Source organism: Triturus cristatus, chromosome 4_2, assembly GCF_964204655.1.
Source record: "Triturus cristatus chromosome 4_2, aTriCri1.1, whole genome shotgun sequence".
Taxonomy (NCBI): Eukaryota; Metazoa; Chordata; class Amphibia; order Caudata; family Salamandridae; genus Triturus; species Triturus cristatus.
Window position 1 is genome coordinate 212,407,305 of NC_140586.1, and position 21,561 is coordinate 212,428,865.

Here is a 21,561-nt window from a genome sequence, read left to right on the forward strand (position 1 = left end):
GGTCATAGCTGCCTTAAAGGCACGGCGCCAGTTTTTTGCTGCTCTGTATTTGCGTTCGTTTTCTGTGCTGTTTCAGTTACAATGCAGCCTATGGGCTAACAATGCCTTTTTTTTCTCCTTGAATGACTACTTTTCTGCTGTTCGTTAAAAACAGTTCAAGTGCCTGTTGGTCTTCCTGTTTTGTTTGTATATGTGCAAAGACTGCATTTCACAGCATTGTTTAGCCTGTTGGTGTATGTAAGGCGTATAATAAATGAGAGGGACCCCTTTCAGAATACAAAGGGAATGGGGTACTATCACAAGTAAAAACAGAAAAATGTTCCCTTTGTACCTTTTAGATGGAATGAGACAAAAATATACCTGCTATCTCATCATTCGACCAAACACTCACATGAGCATCTTCCTATTACCCACTCTTCCACAGAAAAAGAATAGAAGTAAGAAATAATTGTAGGGAAAAATCTGCTTCTTTTGAAGCTCCACGAAGAAGCTTTTGCACGCATGCAAGAAAGATAAGGGACGAGTGCTCCTTTTTGTGAACCAGAAGGCTGCCGTTCCATGTGGGATGTGATATGTGTTCCCCAAGCATTAGCCGATTTTAGAAACATAATCATCAGTGCCCAACAACTATAAAGGGAACTGCCTTCTGAGTACTGTGGCCCCTCGAGCCTAACTAACTTCTCCATTGTGTGGAACAGACAATATCGGGGATAGAATGACCGAATCGTTTCAGTACTTAATCAAGCAGGAAGCAGATTTTATTGAATGCTCCCTGAAGCCTGCTAGTCTGCACCCTATACCGACGAGTGCGAGGGGTAGCAATTGAACAGAATGTTCCAGGATTTATTTTTGGTGCAACTACACAAGTGCAACAAAAAGAGATTTTTTATGAGTTTGTCTTGAGAAAGATGGGATATAAACTTTAACTCCATCGAAACGCGTTGACGCTATATTTACACAATTCGTGAAGGCCACTGGATCTGTAGATAGTTTTAGGATTTTTCCTTTAGCAGACTCCAGGATAAACTTGTTTAAATGAATGTGTACAAATCAATGACAAAATGTACTGTCTGTTTGTTTCTCTCTTTATTTTCATTGTATGTGCTTTTCTTACTGTGTAAGGAGGTTTGCTGTGTCCATAAAAGGGGTTTTGACATACTGTGTTGCACCAATTGTCACAAGATTTGTTTTTAGAACATATTTCTTTTAATGTATTTTATCCGTATTTCTCTATTAATAAACTCCTCCTTGGGGAGCGCGCGGCGATTCAAGATGGCCGCCGGGTGAGGAGCTCCGTTAGAACAAAGCCGATTCGAGCGTGAAGGAGGCTCGTTATCGCAACGGAGCTTCTTTTCCAGGATGGATTCTGATGTGTGAACTCGCAGAGACTGACTTGGCAAGTTTTCTGACCGAAATCCGGTCTTTTTGATATTTTATTTGAGCATTTTCTGCTCCCCTCAGATGGCGGCCGCCATTTTGTTTTTTATGCAGCGTTTTTCTTCTTCCTTTTTGCTGCCACAGAGTCCTTTGGTCAGCTCCCTGTTGTACTTCAGCGGCACTACAGTGGAGGCTGCGTTTGTTCACATTATGCCATCTTTCTACACCAGTTATTGTTAGCGGTTGGTCTCTTTTAATGCCTTTGTGGTTTCCTAAGACCGAATCTTCCAGCAACTAATGTAGGGGGAGTCAGGCGTGCATACTTCAAGCGACGTCCCCAGCTTACTTCAATATTACGACACACCCCCATATTATTGGGTCAATTTTGGCTGCTGGTGCTGCTGGTTCCTTTTTCTTCCGCCACGCTCTTCTCTTCAGTTGTGTTTCCAGCGTCCCAGTATCCTTCGCTGTGCTGTATCTTGGAGCTGTCATCCTTGGCTCCTTTTTTTTTTTTGCGCCACACTTCCTCTTACTACTGACTCATCAACATCACTGCTGTCCTGCCTGCATTCCTCCATTTGTTATTCCGTGTCATAATTAGCTGTGACACCATCAATATGAAGGTCGCACATTCAACTAAATCTCATGGAGGTTCCTCTGGGGGAAGGAAGGACTCAAATAGTTCTTCTGTCAAGCGTACCAAAAAAGATCCGCCTTCCCCAAATAAGTCTCCGCTGCCTCTTACTCTTGAGGACATCATGGAAGAGTTGCGCCTTATCCGTCATTTTATGACAGACACTGTTGCTACACTTCAGAAGTTAGATGATAAATGGTCTAGTTTGGATACAAGACTTTCTGATGTGGAGCAGAGGATCAGTGATGCACAGGATGTTGTTGCTAAAGTTGACATTCTCACCAAAGAGGTTGGCCAGCTCAAGAAGGTTGCGGAAGATTTGGAAAATCGCAATAGGCGCAACAACCTGCGCATTTATGGTATTCCGGAAGGTTCGGAGGGGTCGGATATGATCCAATTCTTGAAGTCTCAAGTTCTTCTAATTGTTGGCCTCCCAAAATCTTCAGACTTTAACATACAACGTGCTCATCGTCTGGGGCCTAGGAATACATCTTCTGCGTCCAAACCTCGAGGAATTATAGCATATTTCTTCCTCTACTCGGATCTTATGTTGATTCTCCAGGCTGCTAAGCAACATAAGCAAATGATCTGGTCTGGGCACAAGGTCTTTTTTGCTCAGGACGTTTCCAAACCTACGGATTCCCGTCGAAAGGAATTTTTGGACCTCAGACCTGCATTGAGATCTATGAACGCACGCTACGGTTTAATTCACCCTTGTTTTTTCAAAGTGACCTATAAGGAGAGAACTTTTAGTTTTGAAGATCCTGCTGATTTGCGGAAGTTTATTCATACTCACAAGGGAGAACTCATGGAATTGAGCAAATCCTAGTTGTATTTCTTTTTTTTAAAGTATATGACTACTGTGTCTTGTTCTGAATTTATTCTGGTATATGTCGTATAGTTCTTGTGCTTCTTTTGCTCACTCCTTGATTTTCCTTTTGTTTCGCAGGATTTCCCCATGTGGTGTTATTGTCAAGATCACCCTTTGTTCCATCCTGCTGTACACAGTGTTTATCCCTTTCTGTTGCTGTTTCTTTCCCTAGATGTTTGGTAAGTTCCTTCACTTGTTCTATTTGATTGACATAAGTCCTAGTTTTGTAATTTATAGTCTTTCGTTTTTCATTTTTCTATCTTTGTGGTAGTCTGTTCTCTTAGGTGTCTCCTCTTAGTGCGGCTGTCTTGGTCTTCGTCGCCCCCCTCTCACAGTAATGTTTTTTGTTCAACTGTTTTCTGTGGCTAAAGTCTATTGGCTTTTCGCCACCCTCCTCTGGATGCCTTCTGGGGGTTTCTGCACCCCTGTACCCTCCTCTCTATTTTTCCCTTTTTCCTCTTCGCTTCTTCTCCCTTTTTGCTGCTTGTCATTCCTTTCCTCACTCCTTTTTATCCCTATTATCTCTATTTTTTTGGCAACATCTTCTCTATCTGATTCACTCCACGTTTTATTTTTTCTACTTCCGATTATGGTACTTCTTTGTTTTTTTTATATCTTTATTACCTTATCTGTGGTGGTCACCTGCTTTAATCTCTCTGTTTCTTGCCATTTATTCAGTGTCACATTCTTTCAACTTCTATTTACAGTTTGCTTTTCATTCTCTACTCTGTCTTAAATTCCTTACTCCTCTCTGCTTATCTTTACTTTATCTCCAGAAATGAATGGTCTTCGTGTTATTTCCTGGAATGTTAAAGGTGTTCGCAACCCTGTTCTCCAGCAGTAAATAGTAAAAACGGTGTTCTTATTTTGTTTCATAAGTCATTATCTGTTCAGTTGCATAATGAGCTCCATGATGCTTGTGGTAGGTGGCTATTTTTAGATGTTACTGTTAATAATACACAATTTTCCTTCTGCAATGTTTATGGTCCTAACGGTGTAGATTTATCCTTTTGGAGGGGTTTTTCTAAGCTTCTTTCCTCTCATGCAAGTGATAATTTGATTGTGGGTGGTGACTGTAACCAACTCATGGCCCCTTTTTAGATCGTAAATCACACACCAGATATGTTCCCAATAAGATGCGAAAGTCCTTTTTTAAGGCTATCTCCTCTAGAGGACTTATAGACTCATGGAGACTTTCTCATCCCGACACTTTAGAATTTTCATTTTTTTCTCCAGTGCATTCTTCACATTCCTGTATAGATTATATTTTTCTCACACAGCATTCACTCCAATTTATGACCAACTCAAAAATAGGCTCTATTCTTATATCTGACCATGCTCCTGTTATTACTGATATGGACTTTCCCTCACCTACTCCCATCTCCAGGCGTTGGCGCTTCAATAATTCGCTCCTCCTAGATTCACAGCTTGTTGAGCAATTTACATCCTTTGCAAAGGATTTTTTTATAAATAATCTCCATTCTACTTCTCAATTTCACTCTATTTGGGATGCCTTCAAGGCTGCTGCTAGAGGTTATATTATTGCTTTTGTTTCACGGAAAAGGAAAACAGCTTTATCAAAGTCGGCCCAAATTCTTAAGCAAATCAAAGACCTAGAGCATCTTTACTTTACCAATAATTCCTCAGATTCACTCTCTTCCCTCATCAAAGCAAAAATGCAATACAACAAACACTCTTGGGACTCTGCGTGTAATAATCTTCTCAATTTTCATTCCAAAATGTATGGGGGACGCAATAAGGCTGGCAAGTCCCTCGCTACTTACCTTAAAATTAAAAAACAAAAATCTAAAATAATAACTATTACTGACTCGCATGGGAATCCTCAGTATACTGACGATAAAATTCTCAATTGTTTTGTTCAATATTATTCTTCACTTTATACGCCCGAATCCGATCCCTTGCCCACTCAAATTGACTCCTTCTTTCAGTCTCTCCCTAGGTCCTCGGATAGTTTTGTGGATCTCTCCTCCCTGGACGTTCCTCTCTCAGAAAAAGAACTACTTAATGCTATTACTCTTCTTCCCAAAGATAAAACTCCGGGCCCAGATGGTTTTACGGTTCGTTTCTATCTCCACTTTAAGGATATCCTGTTACCACATTTATTTTCTTTGATTAACTCCTTTGTTGCTCAAGGAGAGTCCCAAGGTTCTTTCACACAGGCTATGTTATGCTTAATCCCTAAAAAGATAAGGACCCCTCCCTTTGCAAAAATTATCGACCTATTTCTTTAATTAACACTGACTGTAAAATGTATGCTAAAGTTTTGGCCTCTCGTATTAATAAAATTATCCCTGACCTCACCAACATTTATCAATCTGGGTTTGTTAAAGGTAGATCCATTACTGACAATTCGAGAACTTTCCTTAACATTATTCACTTGGCCTCAAAGATGGATTCCCCAATCGCTGCCATTACATTAGATGCTGAGAAAGCGTTCGACAGAGTTTGCTGGGATTTTATGTTTGGTGCGTTGAGGTGGCATAGCTTTAGTCCTCCCATCATTCAATATGTTCAATTGTTATATTCTGCTCCCTCTACTTCTATCTGGGTTAATGGGTCTCAATCCCCTTATTTTTCTCTGCATAGAGGCACCAGACAAGGTTGTCCTCTCTCTCCTCTTCTTTTTATTCTTGCGTTAGAACCCTTTTTGGAAAAAATTCGACGTTCATCATCGTATACTGGTTTTATATTTCAAAACATTGATATTAAGTTTACGGCCTATGCAGATGATATTTTGCTTTATATTTCTAACCCGTCCACTTCTTTACCTTCACTCTTTTCCTTGTTACAAGAATATTCTTTGGTTTCTGGATATAAACTCAATATAGATAAATCTGAGGTTCCACCACTTAACAAATTCTGCCTTCCTCATATGTTCCAGGGATCTGGCTTTGAGTGGAACTCTGGTATTATTAAATGCTTAGGAATTCTTTATGCTAACACCATTAGAGAAACTGTTAAGCTTAATCAGAAGGATATAGTTAAAAAGCTCTCTTCCCTTATAGAAAGCTGGTCCCCCCTTTTCTTATCCTGGTGGGGGAGGCTAGCCACTATTAAAATGATGCTTCTTCCTATTGTCAATTTTTACCTTTCAATGCTTCCAATCTCCCTTCCACTTTATTTTTTTAAAACAATCAACCGTATTTTTACAGCATTTTTATGGAATAAACGCAAGGCGAGGATTTCTCCCTCCCGTCTCCAACAACCCAAAGATTTGGGTGGAGTTAACTTCCCCAACCTCACTCGATTTCACTCGGCCTTTACTTTGAAACAAATCTGGCCTTTTCTATCTGATTTGTCTGACCCTCCTCTAACAGCCTGGAGCGCTATAGAACTTGCGCAGCTTTCACCCTTCTCATTTGTTACGGCTACCCGGTTAACTCATCCTCCGCAACGTTTTCTCACTCCTACTTTCAAGCACTCTAAAGCACTTGCCCTTTTTGTCTTTCGCTCTTCTCTCTTGCAGTTGGAGTTTCATTCCTCAATCCCTATTTGGTATAACAAATCCGTAAAGATTAATCACAGAGCACTTTTTTGGAAAGAGTGGATTGATAAAGGCATTATGACTTACGATTCCTTGCTTAGCAATAATACCCTGCGCGACTTCTCTGACATTCGTGCCTCCTTTCATCTTTCCAATGCACACTCCTCTCAGTATCCCTTGCTTAAAAGCTCTTTAGATCTCTTTATCTCTCACAGTGCTTCCCTCTCTACTACTGACTCAACCACTTTCCCTTTGCCAGATTTCTCTATTCCTCTTAAAGCTGCTGCTATCTGCAAATTACTTTCCCGTTCTCCTCTTGAAAGAACCAAGTCTAAACTTGAACTTTCCTGGGAAACGGATCTAGCCCAAGAGTTTCCCCTTCAGGTTTGGAATTCCTTGTGGTCAAAGTTGCACACTGCTTCACGTTCTGCTAGCACCACACAGACTTTGTACTTTTTTTACAATAAACTTTTTTTCACCCCTTCTGATTTATATAGTTTCAAATTAATTGACTCTAAAAAATGTTGGTCTTGCCCTTATGCCAATAGTGACTTTTTTCATATGTTTTTTCACTGCCTGTTGGTTAAATCCCTTTGGTCCCGTATTTGGTCTAAATTAAACGAAATATTAGCTACTGACCACACTTTTGAGATTGTTCATATCTTCCTGGGTGGGGTGGCTCCTATATGGAATGTTCCTAGTAATGTTCGTAAATTTATAGATTTTTATATAGCCATTTCTCTACAGATAATTACGACCAACTGGAAAGATACTTCAAAGATCTCATACAATGCATGGTGGAACCTCTTATGCCACCACCATCGGCTGGATCGCGCTTTTGCCACCACTGTACCTCTTTTGATCAAAAAAGACTTGTTATGGTTGCCGTTAACTAACTTTCTCTCTCAAATTGCCCTTTGAATAGCTTGTTTTTATTTCTCTTTTTGTTCTTGTTCAACATACAGCTTTATCTATTTTATATATGCATTTATTAGCTTACGGTAATTACATGATGTTTACCCTGTAAAATGTTTGTCTTTCCCCCTTCCTTCCCCTTCTTTCTCTTCTCTTCTCTCCTCTACCCTCCCTGCCCATTAATCAAAACCTTTTAAAAATGCTTTTCCCCTAAGTATATTCCCTATTTCTTTATTGGCAGTTGTTAATATTGTATGATTTCAATTTTATTCTATTGTTCTGTTACATTGCCTTTGATTCTCTCTGTAATGATGTTTTACCTGGCCTATGATATTTAATAAAGCTTTCTAAACTTAAAAAAATAAATTCCTCCTTTAAATAAAAAAAATAATAATTCCCTACAATTATTTCTTACTTGTATTCTTTTCCTATGGATGTGTGGGTAATAGGAAGATGGTCATGTGAGTTTTTGGTCGAACGATGAGATAGCAGGTATATTTTTGCCTCGTTCCATTTAACAGGTACAAAGGGAAAACATTTTCTGTTTTTAGGTGTATGTAAGGCTGCATTGTTTGTGTTTTCTAGAAACTTTTTTCTAAGTATATATATATATATATATATATATATATATATATATATATACATATATACATATATACATCCATCAAGAACACCTGCTGTAGAGAAGCCCACGCCAGGTAAGTCTGTAGCCAAAATCATTTATTGAAAGGCACAACGAGGAAACATCTTGGCATCACAAGTATCAAGTCCGCAAAGCCGACGCGTTTCGTATAAAACTTCTTCAAAGGCAGCGGATGTGAAGTCGTAGCACACAGCAGTATCTCGGCACCAGCTTTATCCAATGATGTACCCCGCCTCCGTGGGCGTGACCACTCCCGTGGCCTGCTGGTACTGGTAGTGCCGATTTCATACTTCAGTGAGTTGCCGTGTTCAGACCCATGATTAATTCACAAATAATCCCATGTGGGTGGTGGTGCACCAGATCTAGTCCCCGCTGGCACTCTTGTTTTCAACAAATCGGCACCTGGCCCTTGACAAACGGCATCGGTTGGTGCCGCCACAGGAGCGCTGCAAGCAACGCTGGAGCTCTCTCTGCGACTCAGACGTAAGCCGCTATAAATCCATCCATCAAGAACACCTGCTGTAGAGAAGCCCACGCCAGGTAAGTCTGTAGCCAAAATCATTTATTGAAAGGCACAACGAGGAAACATCTTGGCATCACAAGTATCGGGGTACATCATTGGATAAAGCTGGTGCCCAGATACTGCTACGACTTCACATCCGCTGCCTTTGAAGAAGTTTTATACGAAACGCGTCGGCTTTGCGGACTTGATACTTGTGATGCCAAGATGTTTCCTCATTGTGCCTTTCAATAAATGATTTTGGCTACAAACTTACCTGGCGTTGCTTGCAGCGCTCCTGTGGCGGCACCAACCGATGCCGTTTGTCAAGGGCCAGGTGCCGATTTGTTGAAAACAAGAGTGCCAGCGGGGACTAGATCTGGTGCACCACCACCCACATGGGATTATTTGTGAATTAATCATGGGTCTGAACACGGCAACTCACTGAAGTATGAAATCGACACTACCAGTACCAGTAGGCCACGGGAGTGGTCACGCCCACGGAGGCGGGGTACATCATTGGATAAAGCTGGTGCCGAGATACTGCTGTGTGCTACGACTTCACATCCGCTGCCTTTGAAGAAATTTTATACGAAACGCGTCGGCTTTGCGGACTTGATACTTGTGATGCCAAGATGTTTCCTCGTTGTGCCTTTCAATAAATGATTTTGGCTACAAACTTACCTGGCGTGGGCTTCTCTACAGCAGGTGTTCTTGATGGATGGATATATATATATATATATATATATATATCTATATAGAGCTGTATATATATGGCTGAACTCTGGATTTTGCGGACCCTCTCCCAGCGAAGTGGCGTGATCGTGTTTGGCCGGATATCACTCTCTGTGATTAGACTTGACTCGGAAGGAGTAACTTGGCCACGCCCCCCGTATCTCCGAACAGCGTTGTAACACTTCTCTGTATACCGGACGAGGTAGCTTGTGCCTTCTGGAGTCGGCGGACTTCTGATGCCTATCTTCATTCGCCGGTAAGGAGTAACTCACTGTTGCTAGGAGATTATTTTACGGGTTGGGAGATTTCTTTCGCTGCTTGTTATTACGTCCGTGACCATCAGTGAAGCTGTCACATTTACTGACTTTCACAAAGCTCGATAGGTTACTATGTCAGCCCAGGACGCGCTGCGTGACCGGGAGGCTGCAGCAGAAGCGTTATTTGAGGATTTACCGACTACCAGTGTTGGAGCCGAACCGCAAACCCATGAAGGAAACGCCAATGATGTCAGGGGTTTGTTGAAGAAATTGGAGAAACTTCAAAAAACCGAGCTCTCTAAATGGTGGGAGAGCAAATCGCTTGAAAAATATCGAGATGCAGGCAGGGTGCCACGGGGATTGCGAGTAATGATTGCACCCTCTTATGAAAATCCGCACCCTGAAATGCTCTCTGAATGGGCCACCAACAATCTCCAAGCCTCTATGAACATGGTTCACATTTTAATTAAATATGCCGTGATCGATAGAGAAAGAATCCTGAATGAGATTGATGAGTTAAACAAAATTCTTGATGCCCACTCTCAAAAGGATATTGTTGCCAAGGGGAGAGTCTCTATAGCAAACAAGCTTAAACAATACGAAGATACCATCAAAACTCGTAAAGCCTTCAAATTTGCCAGGGATCGGGATGACTACTTAGCTGGGAGGGTATTCACGTTCTCCCGCAAGTTTGATAATATGAAAAGAAAAGCTCTCACCGATCAGGTTCCATTTAACCGTGACAATGATGGCAATGAAATACTGCCATTCAAGTTGACTCTGACACCAACTCCCTTACCAGCGGGGACTCGGATGAACGCCCCAGTACATCAGCAACATCCAGTTTGTTGTCTGTTAAACACACTTTAGGGGAAGAGCTTAATTTTTTAACTATGGACAGGCGAGCAACCATCCGCCCCAGAAATCCCCAGAGCCAAACAAACGCAGCATCAGCCAGCGTCGAAGAGAGAGGCGCAAGCATTGCCTCAAGACCATCAAACAGGGGCAGAGGAGGACGGAGATGGAAACGATAGATTCTGATGACAATACCAACGTCAACCTAACAGATACTGTACTTTCTGAAGCTGAAAAACAACTGCTAACTTTGGGTCCGTCGTTCTGTCCTGAGTCCAATTTTTCATACAAACAGTCTCGCATTGACATCTATAAATTCATTCGAAAAATCAAACTCAAGAAATTTTTCCAACTGAACAAATTTACCAATGTGGCCACCACCTCTGACACCTTGTTGGATACGTTACAAGTCCGGGACTTGAATATACTTCAAACCATGCAATCTTTGGCCAAAGATAACTCGGACTACTCAACATCCGACAATGATTCTGAACAACTTGAAGGAATCAACACGGGAATGGCGGCTGCCAGTCCATTTCGTCCTCCTTCTAGTTTCTATCCGGTCATGCCCAAAGACTCTGTAGATGTGTTTAGTGACATGGTCATTGATGATTTAAAGAAATTAAACCTGTCCACTTACTCCAAATGTGGTCAAATAAATTCAAAACTGAGAAATTATTGGGCGTTGATCAGAAAAATCCGTGAGAATGGTCAAAGTGTGGTTATGGGTGCTGACAAGGGGGGCAATATAGTTCTATGGCCTAAAAGCGATTACCTCCAAGAGGCTCAACGCCATTTATCTGACACCAATTGCTATTGCAAAGTAGGCCGAGATCATTTGTCCCAAATCAAAAAATCTGTATCCTCCCAGTTAACACAATGGAAAAGAATGGGACTCCTCTCTAAGAATGAGTATTTGTTTCTTAAAAATGATTTTCCAACTACAGCTACCCTATACTTCATTCCCAAAGTTCACAAGGGTATTCACCCTATACCTGGCAGACCTATCATCTCTGCCAGGAATAACCTTTTGGAAGCCATGTCCAAATATGTTGATTACTTTCTTCAACCACACATGACTGCCCTGCCATCCTTTATTAAGGATACAGGCGATTTTTTGAATAAAATCCTGGCAATAGATTGGCAATCTACTTTCATACTTATCACACTTGACATAGCTTCCCTTTACACTAGTATTTTACATTCACAAGGGTTATTAGCTGTAAAACATTTTTTGGATTTCCGTTCTATCAATTTCAAAGACCACAACACCATGCTCCTTCAAATGATTGATCTCTGCCTTAACAACAATGTATTTCTTTTTGATAAAGTTTTGTATAAACAGTTGAGAGGAGTGGCTATGGGGGCATGTTTCTCTCCGACCTATGCCTGCCTTTTGGTTGGTTGGTGGGACGAACATGTCCTCAAGGTCACCCACAAGGCTATGTGGGATGCACATATCCGCTATTACGGCAGATACATTGACGACATCTTTATCGTCTGGGAAGGATCCATAGAGGATGCTTCTTTGTTTGTAACATCTATCAACACTAACACCATGAATTTGCAATTCACGGCTACCATCAGTACTGAGAGGGTGGAATTTCTGGATGTGGAGGTCTTTATTTCAGACAACCACATAGAAACCAAATTGCACAGAAAAACCACTGCTGGCAATTCCATTTTGCATGCCAGCAGTGCGCACCCACCCCATCTCATACATAGTATACCCTATGGGGAATTCCTCCGCTTACGACGGATATGTAGCCGTCAATCTGATCTTGAACAATGTCAGAAAGAAGCATTTGATCGGTTCCTTGCCCGAGGTTACAAACAACACAACCTTAAAAAAAGCCCTTGACAAAGCGAATCTTTGTCCTCTGGAAATCTGCCTTCCACCTAAGCAATCTCTGGCCACATCTAACAGTAGTGAGGTCAACAATGAGGATATACAACATATTATACTCATTACCACATTCTGCAAACAACACAAAACTTTGCGCAGGATAATTTACAAGCATTGGCCAATTGTTCTGACTGACTTGACTCTCAAATTTTTGCTGCCCAAATTACCCAACATCACTTTCAGGAGAGCGCCCTCAATGAAGGATGCTTTGGTTAAATCAAATCCCGAATCTACAGGGATAACAACTTGGTTGTCACGGTCCGGTTTTTTTAAATGTGCATCATGTCGTGCTTGTAAATTCGGAAAAAATGTTTCCGAGTATTACACAACATTTAGCAACATCCCGGTACAAATTAAACATCACTTCACATGCCGCACTGACTTTGCGGTTTATGTGCTTGAATGCACTTGCCATCTCAAATATGTGGGCAGTACCAAATTACTGGTTTTCAATCGCATTTTACAACATCTTCGTGCGATTGTCAACTCGGATCCCACATACAATGTTGCTCGACATTTTAAAGCCATTCATGCTAACAAAATCTGTGACCTGAAATATTATGTCATTGGGGCAGTATCCCCCTCAATTCGTGGGGGCAATAGAGAGAGACAACACCGTCAGTTAGAATCCTCCTTCATTCTGTTACTCGATACCAAGATGCCTAATGGGATGAATACAAGTGAGGATCTTCATAACTTTCTGTAAATACCTGCATTTGTTCAATTTGATCTGTTTCTGTAAAATTGCAGTTTGTAAGTCAGTCACTTCACTTTCTACTTACATTATCCGTCACTGGTAGTCCCAACTTCAATTTTAAAATTCTCGTATATTTATATATAAAACAATTGTTTTCGGGTCTTCTGTTTCATCTTCTTTTTCTTTCCCCCTCCTTTTTTTTCTCACATGTTCTTCATTCCTTTCTATACTTTAAATCATTCTTATTTTTTCTTTATTTGTGTAAACTTTATTAATCTGTTATTCTATGGACACGAGTGTGCATGTTCATTACAACCAATGAATGAACCTTTGATCCATTTATTACGTTCAATCATGGCTTTGATTTATCATTAGCATTATAGCATTATAGGGCACTTGCCGGACATTTTGCTTGCTGTTATATGCTGATTATTTTTGAATTTGTACCATTTTTTGATACTTAAGCCGTTTTTTATATTGGTTATTGGTTTCAAAATGAATTTACAATCACACACTCCCATTCTCATAGTATGTTGTTTATATCTACTGCCATTGAGTAATTTGATTGGGTGAAGCTATCTTTTTAAATGGAAGGTCCGGCACCAGCGCGTCAGGTGATCAAGATCGCGGAGGCGAACGAAACGCGTCTGAGGCGGACACTTGTCTGACAAGAATGGAATAAAACGCCAGAATTCAAACTGTGATACCGCTTAGTGCATTCTTTTGGACGGCAGCATTGTGAATTGATAGTGGTCCGTACCTGTCTTTCTACTCCCCCAGGTGTACTGGGGAGATCAGGACTTTGTTTTCATATATATATATATATATATATATATATATATATATATATATATATATATATATATATATATATGATATATATATGTTTTCTTATATAATTTTCATATATTTTCCGGGGTACCCGTGCATGGGCCGAAATATTCAGTGCTTATGACTTTGATGAGGATACCCCTGGAAGAGAACTAGAATTACAGATAAGTATTCCATGCTATTGGCTGTTTGGTGTAGGATTCTACCATTTAGGAAGTGTTTCCATTGTTATGCATGAAGGACGATTTTACATTTGAAAAGTACACTCAGCCATCAAACTGTTTGTCGCATTCAATTTCTTTTGTTCCACATGCAGTCTATACAGAAGGCAATGCTGTCACATGCAGTCTATACAGAAGGCAATGCTGTTTTGATACTTTTCTTCCTAACACTTGCAGAATTGAAAGGTTTTGCTTTAATGTGATAAGTAGCATTTGTGCATGCAGTGTTTGCAAACAGCAATTGTAATTGCCTGTGATTACATGCGTTAGCACATTCAAGCCAGACCTCCTAGCTTTGCCAATGCTTGTTACTTAGTGCAGCAAGTGACAATAAAAAGCCTTGCAAGACATCATAGGTCATCACAAAAGAAGAAGAGTTTTGTAGTGCTCTAAGGTAAGAGCCTGGCCTGTACATGGGCCCTCAAGGCCTGGATTTCGCATGGTGCCGGTGATGCGTAGAAGGTCAACTTGGCAGGGCAGAAAATACATTTTTGAGTGTTGAATTTGTGCTAATTTACAGCACTCTATGAAATGTTAACTGTAGGATACTGAACACGCAGCTGCAGGATTGTATTATTGCAACACCAGAGAAAGAAACGTAGAAAAGATGCTTTATCAATTACTTGAAGACTGCAATACACCAAATGCTGTAGCACTGCATGCTAATATGGATATTACAACTCTTTTAATAACATAGCTGGGTTGGTTTGCGTTTCCCTTGATTCAAACACTAGGGTGGAGTCACTTGTCTGTTTTTATCATTTTCATATTCCAAAAAAGCCCTTGCCTAGAGACTTAAAGACATCAACAAACCCAGAGCTTCCTCTCTTTGGTTGTTGGATGAACGCTAGGCAGTGGGCTTCAGGGAGAATAGCAGTAAATAACACACTAGAGATGTAATTTCAGGGGGTTGCCTGCACCTCCTTGTGGTCAAACATGTCTAAATAGAAGGCTAGCTTATGAAAAATTTAGTATACGGGAGCCAGAGTAGTATGTGGATTTTAGAAGCCTTTTAAGAGGCAAGTGTGGGTGGAGGGTTGTCCTCGACTTCTTGCTCAAGTATTGCTTGGGACCTAGGGTTGAAGTTCGAGATCAAAGAGTGACATATCTTGGAGTGGCCAGGATGGATGTTGGAGTGGCCAGGCTGCAGTCGAGCTTCTCATTAGCTTCTGTTAGCCACTGGCTGGCGGCAGTGACGTAGATGTTCCTGTCCTCCTCAATGCTCTCATAGATCCCGTCTACCTTGTAAGGATCTGGGTTGTAGCGCTCACCACCAGGGTCATCATCGTCAAAGTGCCGTTGAAACCCAGCCTGCCGCGACCAGTGTTTGTAGGCACCTGCTAGCCCCAGGGCCACCAGGACAAGAATCACAAGGGACACTCCCACTCCAGTGCCCAGGGCAGAGTGGGATGGGGCGGGTGGCGCGTGCACTGGCTGAACAGCTGCACTTGTTCCAGTGGTGTGCCCTACCGAGCACTGCTTGGCTCTGGGAGCAGTGCACTTTGCCACATCTTTGCTTAGAGGGATGACACAGACTTTGTAGTCTCTGCCTGTCTGCAGCTGGTGGATCTCTACTTCTGCTAGGGCCCCGGTCACCCAAAGCGCTTGCATGGCTTCCCCTGTGCTGTACCGCACTTCAAAACGGTCATGGTCGCCAGTTGCTGACCAGGTAACTGCCAATGCAGCCTCTCCCTTCGGCTGGACCTCCACACTGTGCATCCCGTCGGCAAAGCACGGGTCCCATGGTTCAGGAAGAGCGTTGCTGGTCGGCATTGGGTGCTGGAAGGTTGACAACGGTGTTGTTACTGTGGTACCCAAGAATGTGGTTGCCTTCTTGCTTATTTTCTCCACGACCAGCGGATTAGTTGGGTTTGTTGATCGCACAACACCCTCTCCGCTCCTGTAGGTTGCAGTAGTAACTTTGGTGCCAAAAGCGGGGCAGGTCAGCTGCTGTATCTAGGGAGAGGTATGAGATGACACTTAGATGTGAAAATGTATTCCATGTTATGCACTATTATCAACTAGCAGTCTTGCCACAAAGTGTAACAACATAAAAAGGCATGAATATATAGCTCACCACTCGTTTCTGTAAAGCGCACACAATAAGCAGATGCCCCTCTAGAGACCAGAAACTAAAGTCCTTCATATTATTAAGAATGTCTCACTCTGTGCCCATGCACCCGAATGGCCCCACACGTATATCATCACCTTCACATTTTCTCCCCATGCCCCCTAAGCTCCTGACATTTTTTGAACTCCAATGTCTTGTCACTGTCCTTACAGTTGCCTCGCTTTGGGGTCCCTCACACTGCCACCACGTGCGCCTCCAAATCCTCCTGCTGCCTGCCCGTATGCTATTGATGGAGCAGGTAAAACAAACTTTTGTATACCTCCTCTATTTTGCATGAAATTAATTATGTAATCATTCTGAATATTAACTCGTACTAATTAGTTTGAAGTGAGACATTATTAACCAACCCTTACACCTTGATAAACGCAAGATACACGTGGGACTAAAATGCTAATTGCATGGCAGAACAACTAAATTAATTAGCTGTGGTACGCAAACTAACTTTAGATCGTGGTGAAATAGAGAATTGCATGATTTATGTTGCTTTGTGATGGTTTGTGCTTTCAATACTGCAGAATGGTGAGTATTATTGCTTTAAATGGTGCTGCAAGAGAGGAAAATACTAATATACATTGGGATTAGAAGGGGATTAAACATTAGAATCTTCATTTCTACATTTTAATTACTGTTATGTCTGTTTTTGCTTAAGTTGGCATTCGGGCCTGCTAGGCTGCAGTACTTAAAATGGAGCTCTGTGATGCCGCTGTTGTGTGAGCGCGATGACTACTGTGCAGAATCAGATGGCTCTGGAGATCTCCAAGTGACCTCAGCCCCTACGACATCATGTTCCTCGTCAAGGATAGGAGCATGGAGGGTTGCCAAGTGATGGACGGTGTGAACCACCAAGGGGACAATGGAAGACCTGTACAAGGAGGCTTGCTAGTTATTACTTTCGGAACTTTCGCCTGTGAACCGAATCGTTAAAATACATTTTGCGCCTTGCTATGCCTAGTGTCATGGAATACCAGTTGATCCTGGGAAACTTTTGAGAAGTTACAAGTTGACCCGGACAGGCCAATCGGAACAGTTTCTACCCCTAAATTGTTGCATGTTGAGTTGAAGTAAGAGGGAAAAAGGGTAGAAAAGACCCTGATCCGTCTAAGGGAGGTGGGGGGTTCTCTGGGCTGATCGTCTATGGCGTTGGGTCTACGTTGAGCTGATGAAGATTTCCATGGTTTACCTTGGGTTTTTTTGATTTTTGGGAAGTTATTTCATCTGATGGTTTGACTATTGCTGTGGGTTGGACATTTTTTTCGAAGATTGTAGCAGAGACTTTGCAAAATCCTCTGTGGGATCGGAGGGTCGCCAACATTTGATATTTGGTAACTATAAAACCCATTTCTAAATCTATGTTTCTTTACCAAAGGTTCAATTTTCTCCTTGGAATAAACCGAATTATGTTATAATCTGTAGTGCCTTAATGCTAATGCAGAGCAAATTAATTATTAGATAAACAAATTTGGATTAATCAGAAATGAGTTTGTGTTTTTTTTAATTGAGTAGCAAACTTAATCGAATGTTTCCTAGGCTTTAATTGTGTTTTAGCTGGTTCTAAATCACCATCAACCAGTCCAACTAATTGGTCCGTCAACCAAGTGGTGGAGTGCCTTGATGTTAAGGTCAGGATTCTATAGGTGCAGATGTATATAATGTATATTATGTAAAGATATTTAAGCCTGATAGGTAATAAGGTACCCACATGTCCAGCGCTTTTTCTCCTGTGTACAGATTTGAGTGAGACAAGTGTGTGTTGGTGTTATGGGCCCCACCAATGAATGAGTGTATGGATGAGTGGTTGTGATGACGAGTCTGCGACATAGGGGGAATATGTAAATATGCCCTTTTCCGCTGGAGCACTATCAAACTCCTCAAGCTGTATTTCTCTGCACTCCAATTTCCTCCACTGCCTGTCCATGAGCCACATGTTCCCCACACCATCAACAAAAAAAACTACTTACTTGCTAACATTTTACACCAATCTTTTTTCCTTGGGTAACGGTGTTTGTATATGTCACATAATTGCGCTGTGGGCGGGAAGGAGTTTAATTATGGCCAGGTTGGAAAGTGTGATATTACATTTATAGAGTGCATAATGCAAAAAAAGTACAGTCAGGGGCTTAGCGCAGGCCCCATTGGCACATGGGGGGGGGCAAATGTTGAAGGGCCCTCCAGCCCTTCATTGGGCTCCATTCAGCCCAACTTCAATGAGTATTCTTCATGGAGCCCCCTCATTTCACGTAGCGCCACTGACCAGATGAAGCGTTAGCTCCTTCCGGGTCATACCCAACTGGATTGAAGGCTAGCTACCTTGTTTACAAGCAGCAAGAAGGTGGTACCTGGACGGAGTATATGACCCGTGTTTATGAGCTCGGGGCTTGAACATTTTGGTTGGACTTTGGCTAGTGGGTAGCAACTCTGTGCTGGTATTTGTAAGCTAAACATTCAAGACAGTTAATTGTTTTTCCTATTGGTTACCAATAGCAAATAAAAGGTCTTCGTATCCTTACAATGTGACCCCTCTCGTAATAGTCGATGTGCCAGCCAAAATGCTGGGTTTGGGACAGTCGAGCATTGTAGAGGAGGACTTGCTTGGGTAACGGCCTAAGAGTTTTATACCTTTTCAGATGAAAACTGCAATTCTAGAAAATGCTCTTAACCTGTGGTGAAAGCTGGGGTAGGACGTCAGCAATAGATCCTGCATTTTTGTCGAAAAAGATAATGTGGAAGGATGATGCAAAAGTCAGACCTATCTTTAAGGGCAACAAAATGGCCTTATTTTTAGCGTTCTCAGAATTCAACCAATGGGACACACTCTGACCTTGTTTGTTCTCCAGGCATAGGAAGAGGGCTCCATGGTGATAGGTTCAGCATATATGGTGATGTGTATGTTAGAGCTATTGAGTGGTGCTGCCCAAAGCTCAGCCCAGCAGCCCATGGTCGGTGCAACTAAATATCAGAGCATCGAATCCCAAGGCCCTGTGGTCTGGAATCCACTTTGGGTCTCTTTAATCCACTACCCGACACTCCCGGCTCCTTTATCTCACTCTTGCAGGTTCCTGCTTTCTCCCTGTATGATGGTTTCTTAGTCTTTCTCTTCCTCTGTCTTTCTGCTTTAAATGTCTCTGTCTTGCTGTCATGGAAATGTCTAATGTGGAAAAATAAGTGGCGGTCCCCAAAAATGATTGCCGGTGCCCCCTCCTGCTCAAATTAAGCATTGCATCCAGTACTCCTTAACCAACCTATTCAATAAGGGTACATGGTGCAAATTGCACCTTAGATGTCTCAATCAAGTTTTCATTTTTCAGGCCATCATCCCAGAAATATACTAGGAGGTATATGTACCTCACACTGCCCTAAATCCAGAACGCCAACTCTGGAATAATTTCCCTGTATGATCCTATGGAGGAAGATTTTGGAAAGTCCAGGGACCTGGATAGAGAGGGGCGTGGCTTAGGAGAACTAGCTCTGCCTGAAAAGATTTTGCGCCAATTTTGCGATGCACACATGGTGGAAATTCTTAGTAAATTTCCCCCTAAATGCTCTCTTTTGTGGTAGTGTGGGAGAACAGTTTACACTTATCAGAGGGTAGTGCTAAGCATTTGTTGTGCTCGCAGAGGCAATAAATGAGACACTCACTTAAAAAAAATAAAACCAAAACTTATTTAGAAAAATAACTTGTATTTTTATATACATTTTGATACCCAGAGCTTCGTTAAGCAAGTAAGTACTTTTTAAAATATTAACTTTAACAAGTAAGTAAACAGTTCACTTAAATGCCTCTTTACGCATAATGCTTTCCTACGGGAGAAAAAGACATATACTGCATAGAGGTACTTTGAGCAGGTTTCCAGGGGTTCCCTTCAGAGCTTAAGATGGTAAGAGAGTAAGGTTCAAAGTACCACCAGCAGTTAGACAGTGGCGGTCAGTGACCCTCAACAATTGAAGGGCGTGGCGCGGACAGAGAGCCAAACGCAGTGACTAAAATTGTAATAAACCACAATGCCTTTAGGCTTTAAGGCCAAAGCTCTCCATCATGGCTCGTTAACAGAAATAAAACGGGACATGAATGAGAGCTCTGGAGTTGAGGCTCAAGGCAACGTAAGTTTCTCACAGTGCCTGTCAGTGGGCCAAAAAGATAACATTAAAATGCCCTTACCTACGATTCTTCCTTTTCCTGTTTTCTTCTTGAATGCCATCAGCGCAACTGCACCTCATGGAGCCTCAGCCTACCCCTTCTGCAAATCCTGACACTGGTCCAATGCTGCAGATGAGCAGCATGAGAGCAGCGCCAGGATTGGCTGGAGCGGACTGCCTCTACGCTCCTGCAGGCACTGGGTGCCTGTGGCTGCTCATTATACAAGCTCATGATACAAGCATGTGAATCTATGAAGGATTCAATACTGGAGAAAAAACAAGTTACTTACCTGTACACTGTGCTTCTCCAGTATTGATATCTTTCATAGATTCACATGCGGCACTCCCTCCTCCCCGTCTAAGCTTGCCACTTCTTACCTCATGCTACTCTTAACCTTAGCACATGTAAGTAACTTGTTTTTTTTTACAACGCATATGCTTTTACCTCGCACAAACGAATTACGTTGTAAAGGTATGTGTGGTAAAAGCACATGCCTTGTAAAACAAGCATTGGCATAGCCAATAGGTCTCGCCTTTGGGACCTTATATGTGTTTACTTTTCCAGCACAATTTCCTTGGTGCAACAACATCAACTGTTGCATGGCTAAACACTTATAAGGTCCCAAAGGCGAGACCTATTGATTATCTTGTGACCAGGGCCAATGATATCCTGTATGTGTGTGTGTATATATGTGTATATATATATATATATATGTATATATATATATATATATATATATATATATATATATATATATTTTTTTTTTTTGTGGTTAAGTGGTGTGCAAGCGTTTGGAGCGCTACGAGATTCTGGTTTACTCAGTATTTGTAAACAGACCTTGGTCAATAAGGTAGACTGCTTCTTCCCTAGTCTAGTTGTTTTGGGTGCAAAACTGAACAGTTCAGTGGGTTTGCAACCGTCCTGTTGAGTTGCCAGCGAAGAGTCTGAATGCACCACTGTTCCAATTACTATTTTGTTTAAAACAGAATGTTATTGTAATTTAACATATGTCTTCGGTGCCTGCATCCCACCATACCATTAACAAAAGCAGTACAATTGGGATTGCGATCCAGCAGCAGGGGCATGTCGTGTTCAAATACAAAGCACATCAGAGATACTAATGAGATGCATGACTTGCCGCTAAGCTTTATGCATATTTCCAAGCTGTATACTGCTCCCACACAAAGAGTTGGGGTCGTCAGGTGCAGTCTCTCGCAGAACCAACAACTCTTCATTCAACTAGCTAAAGTACAAATTCACCCACCCCCACAGTGTCTCCTCTCCCCCAAGGCAAATCAGTATAATGTAGCTTATGTAGGCTATACCTTCCAAGTAGTCCCTGCCAGCCA

General features: G+C 41.8%; 1 protein-coding gene and 1 long non-coding RNA gene across 2 annotated transcripts in view; one reads left to right on the forward strand and one right to left on the reverse strand.

Moving 5' to 3' along the window:
- LOC146833420 (uncharacterized) overlaps positions 1-17,547 on the forward strand; it is a 59,242-nt gene extending 41,695 nt beyond the window's left edge. The window contains exons 2-4 of the long non-coding RNA XR_014960586.1: positions 2,961-3,061; positions 16,230-16,315; positions 16,727-17,547. This is a non-coding gene — a long non-coding RNA (uncharacterized LOC146833420). The remainder of the gene's footprint in view (positions 1-2,960; positions 3,062-16,229; positions 16,316-16,726) is intronic.
- The window catches only part of LOC146833421 (uncharacterized), a 57,289-nt gene continuing 50,273 nt past the window's right edge, over positions 14,546-21,561 (reverse strand). The window contains exon 4 of the mRNA XM_085601234.1: positions 14,546-15,902. Coding sequence (XP_085457360.1) covers positions 15,039-15,902 — 864 coding nt within the window. The 3' untranslated portion in view covers positions 14,546-15,038. The remainder of the gene's footprint in view (positions 15,903-21,561) is intronic.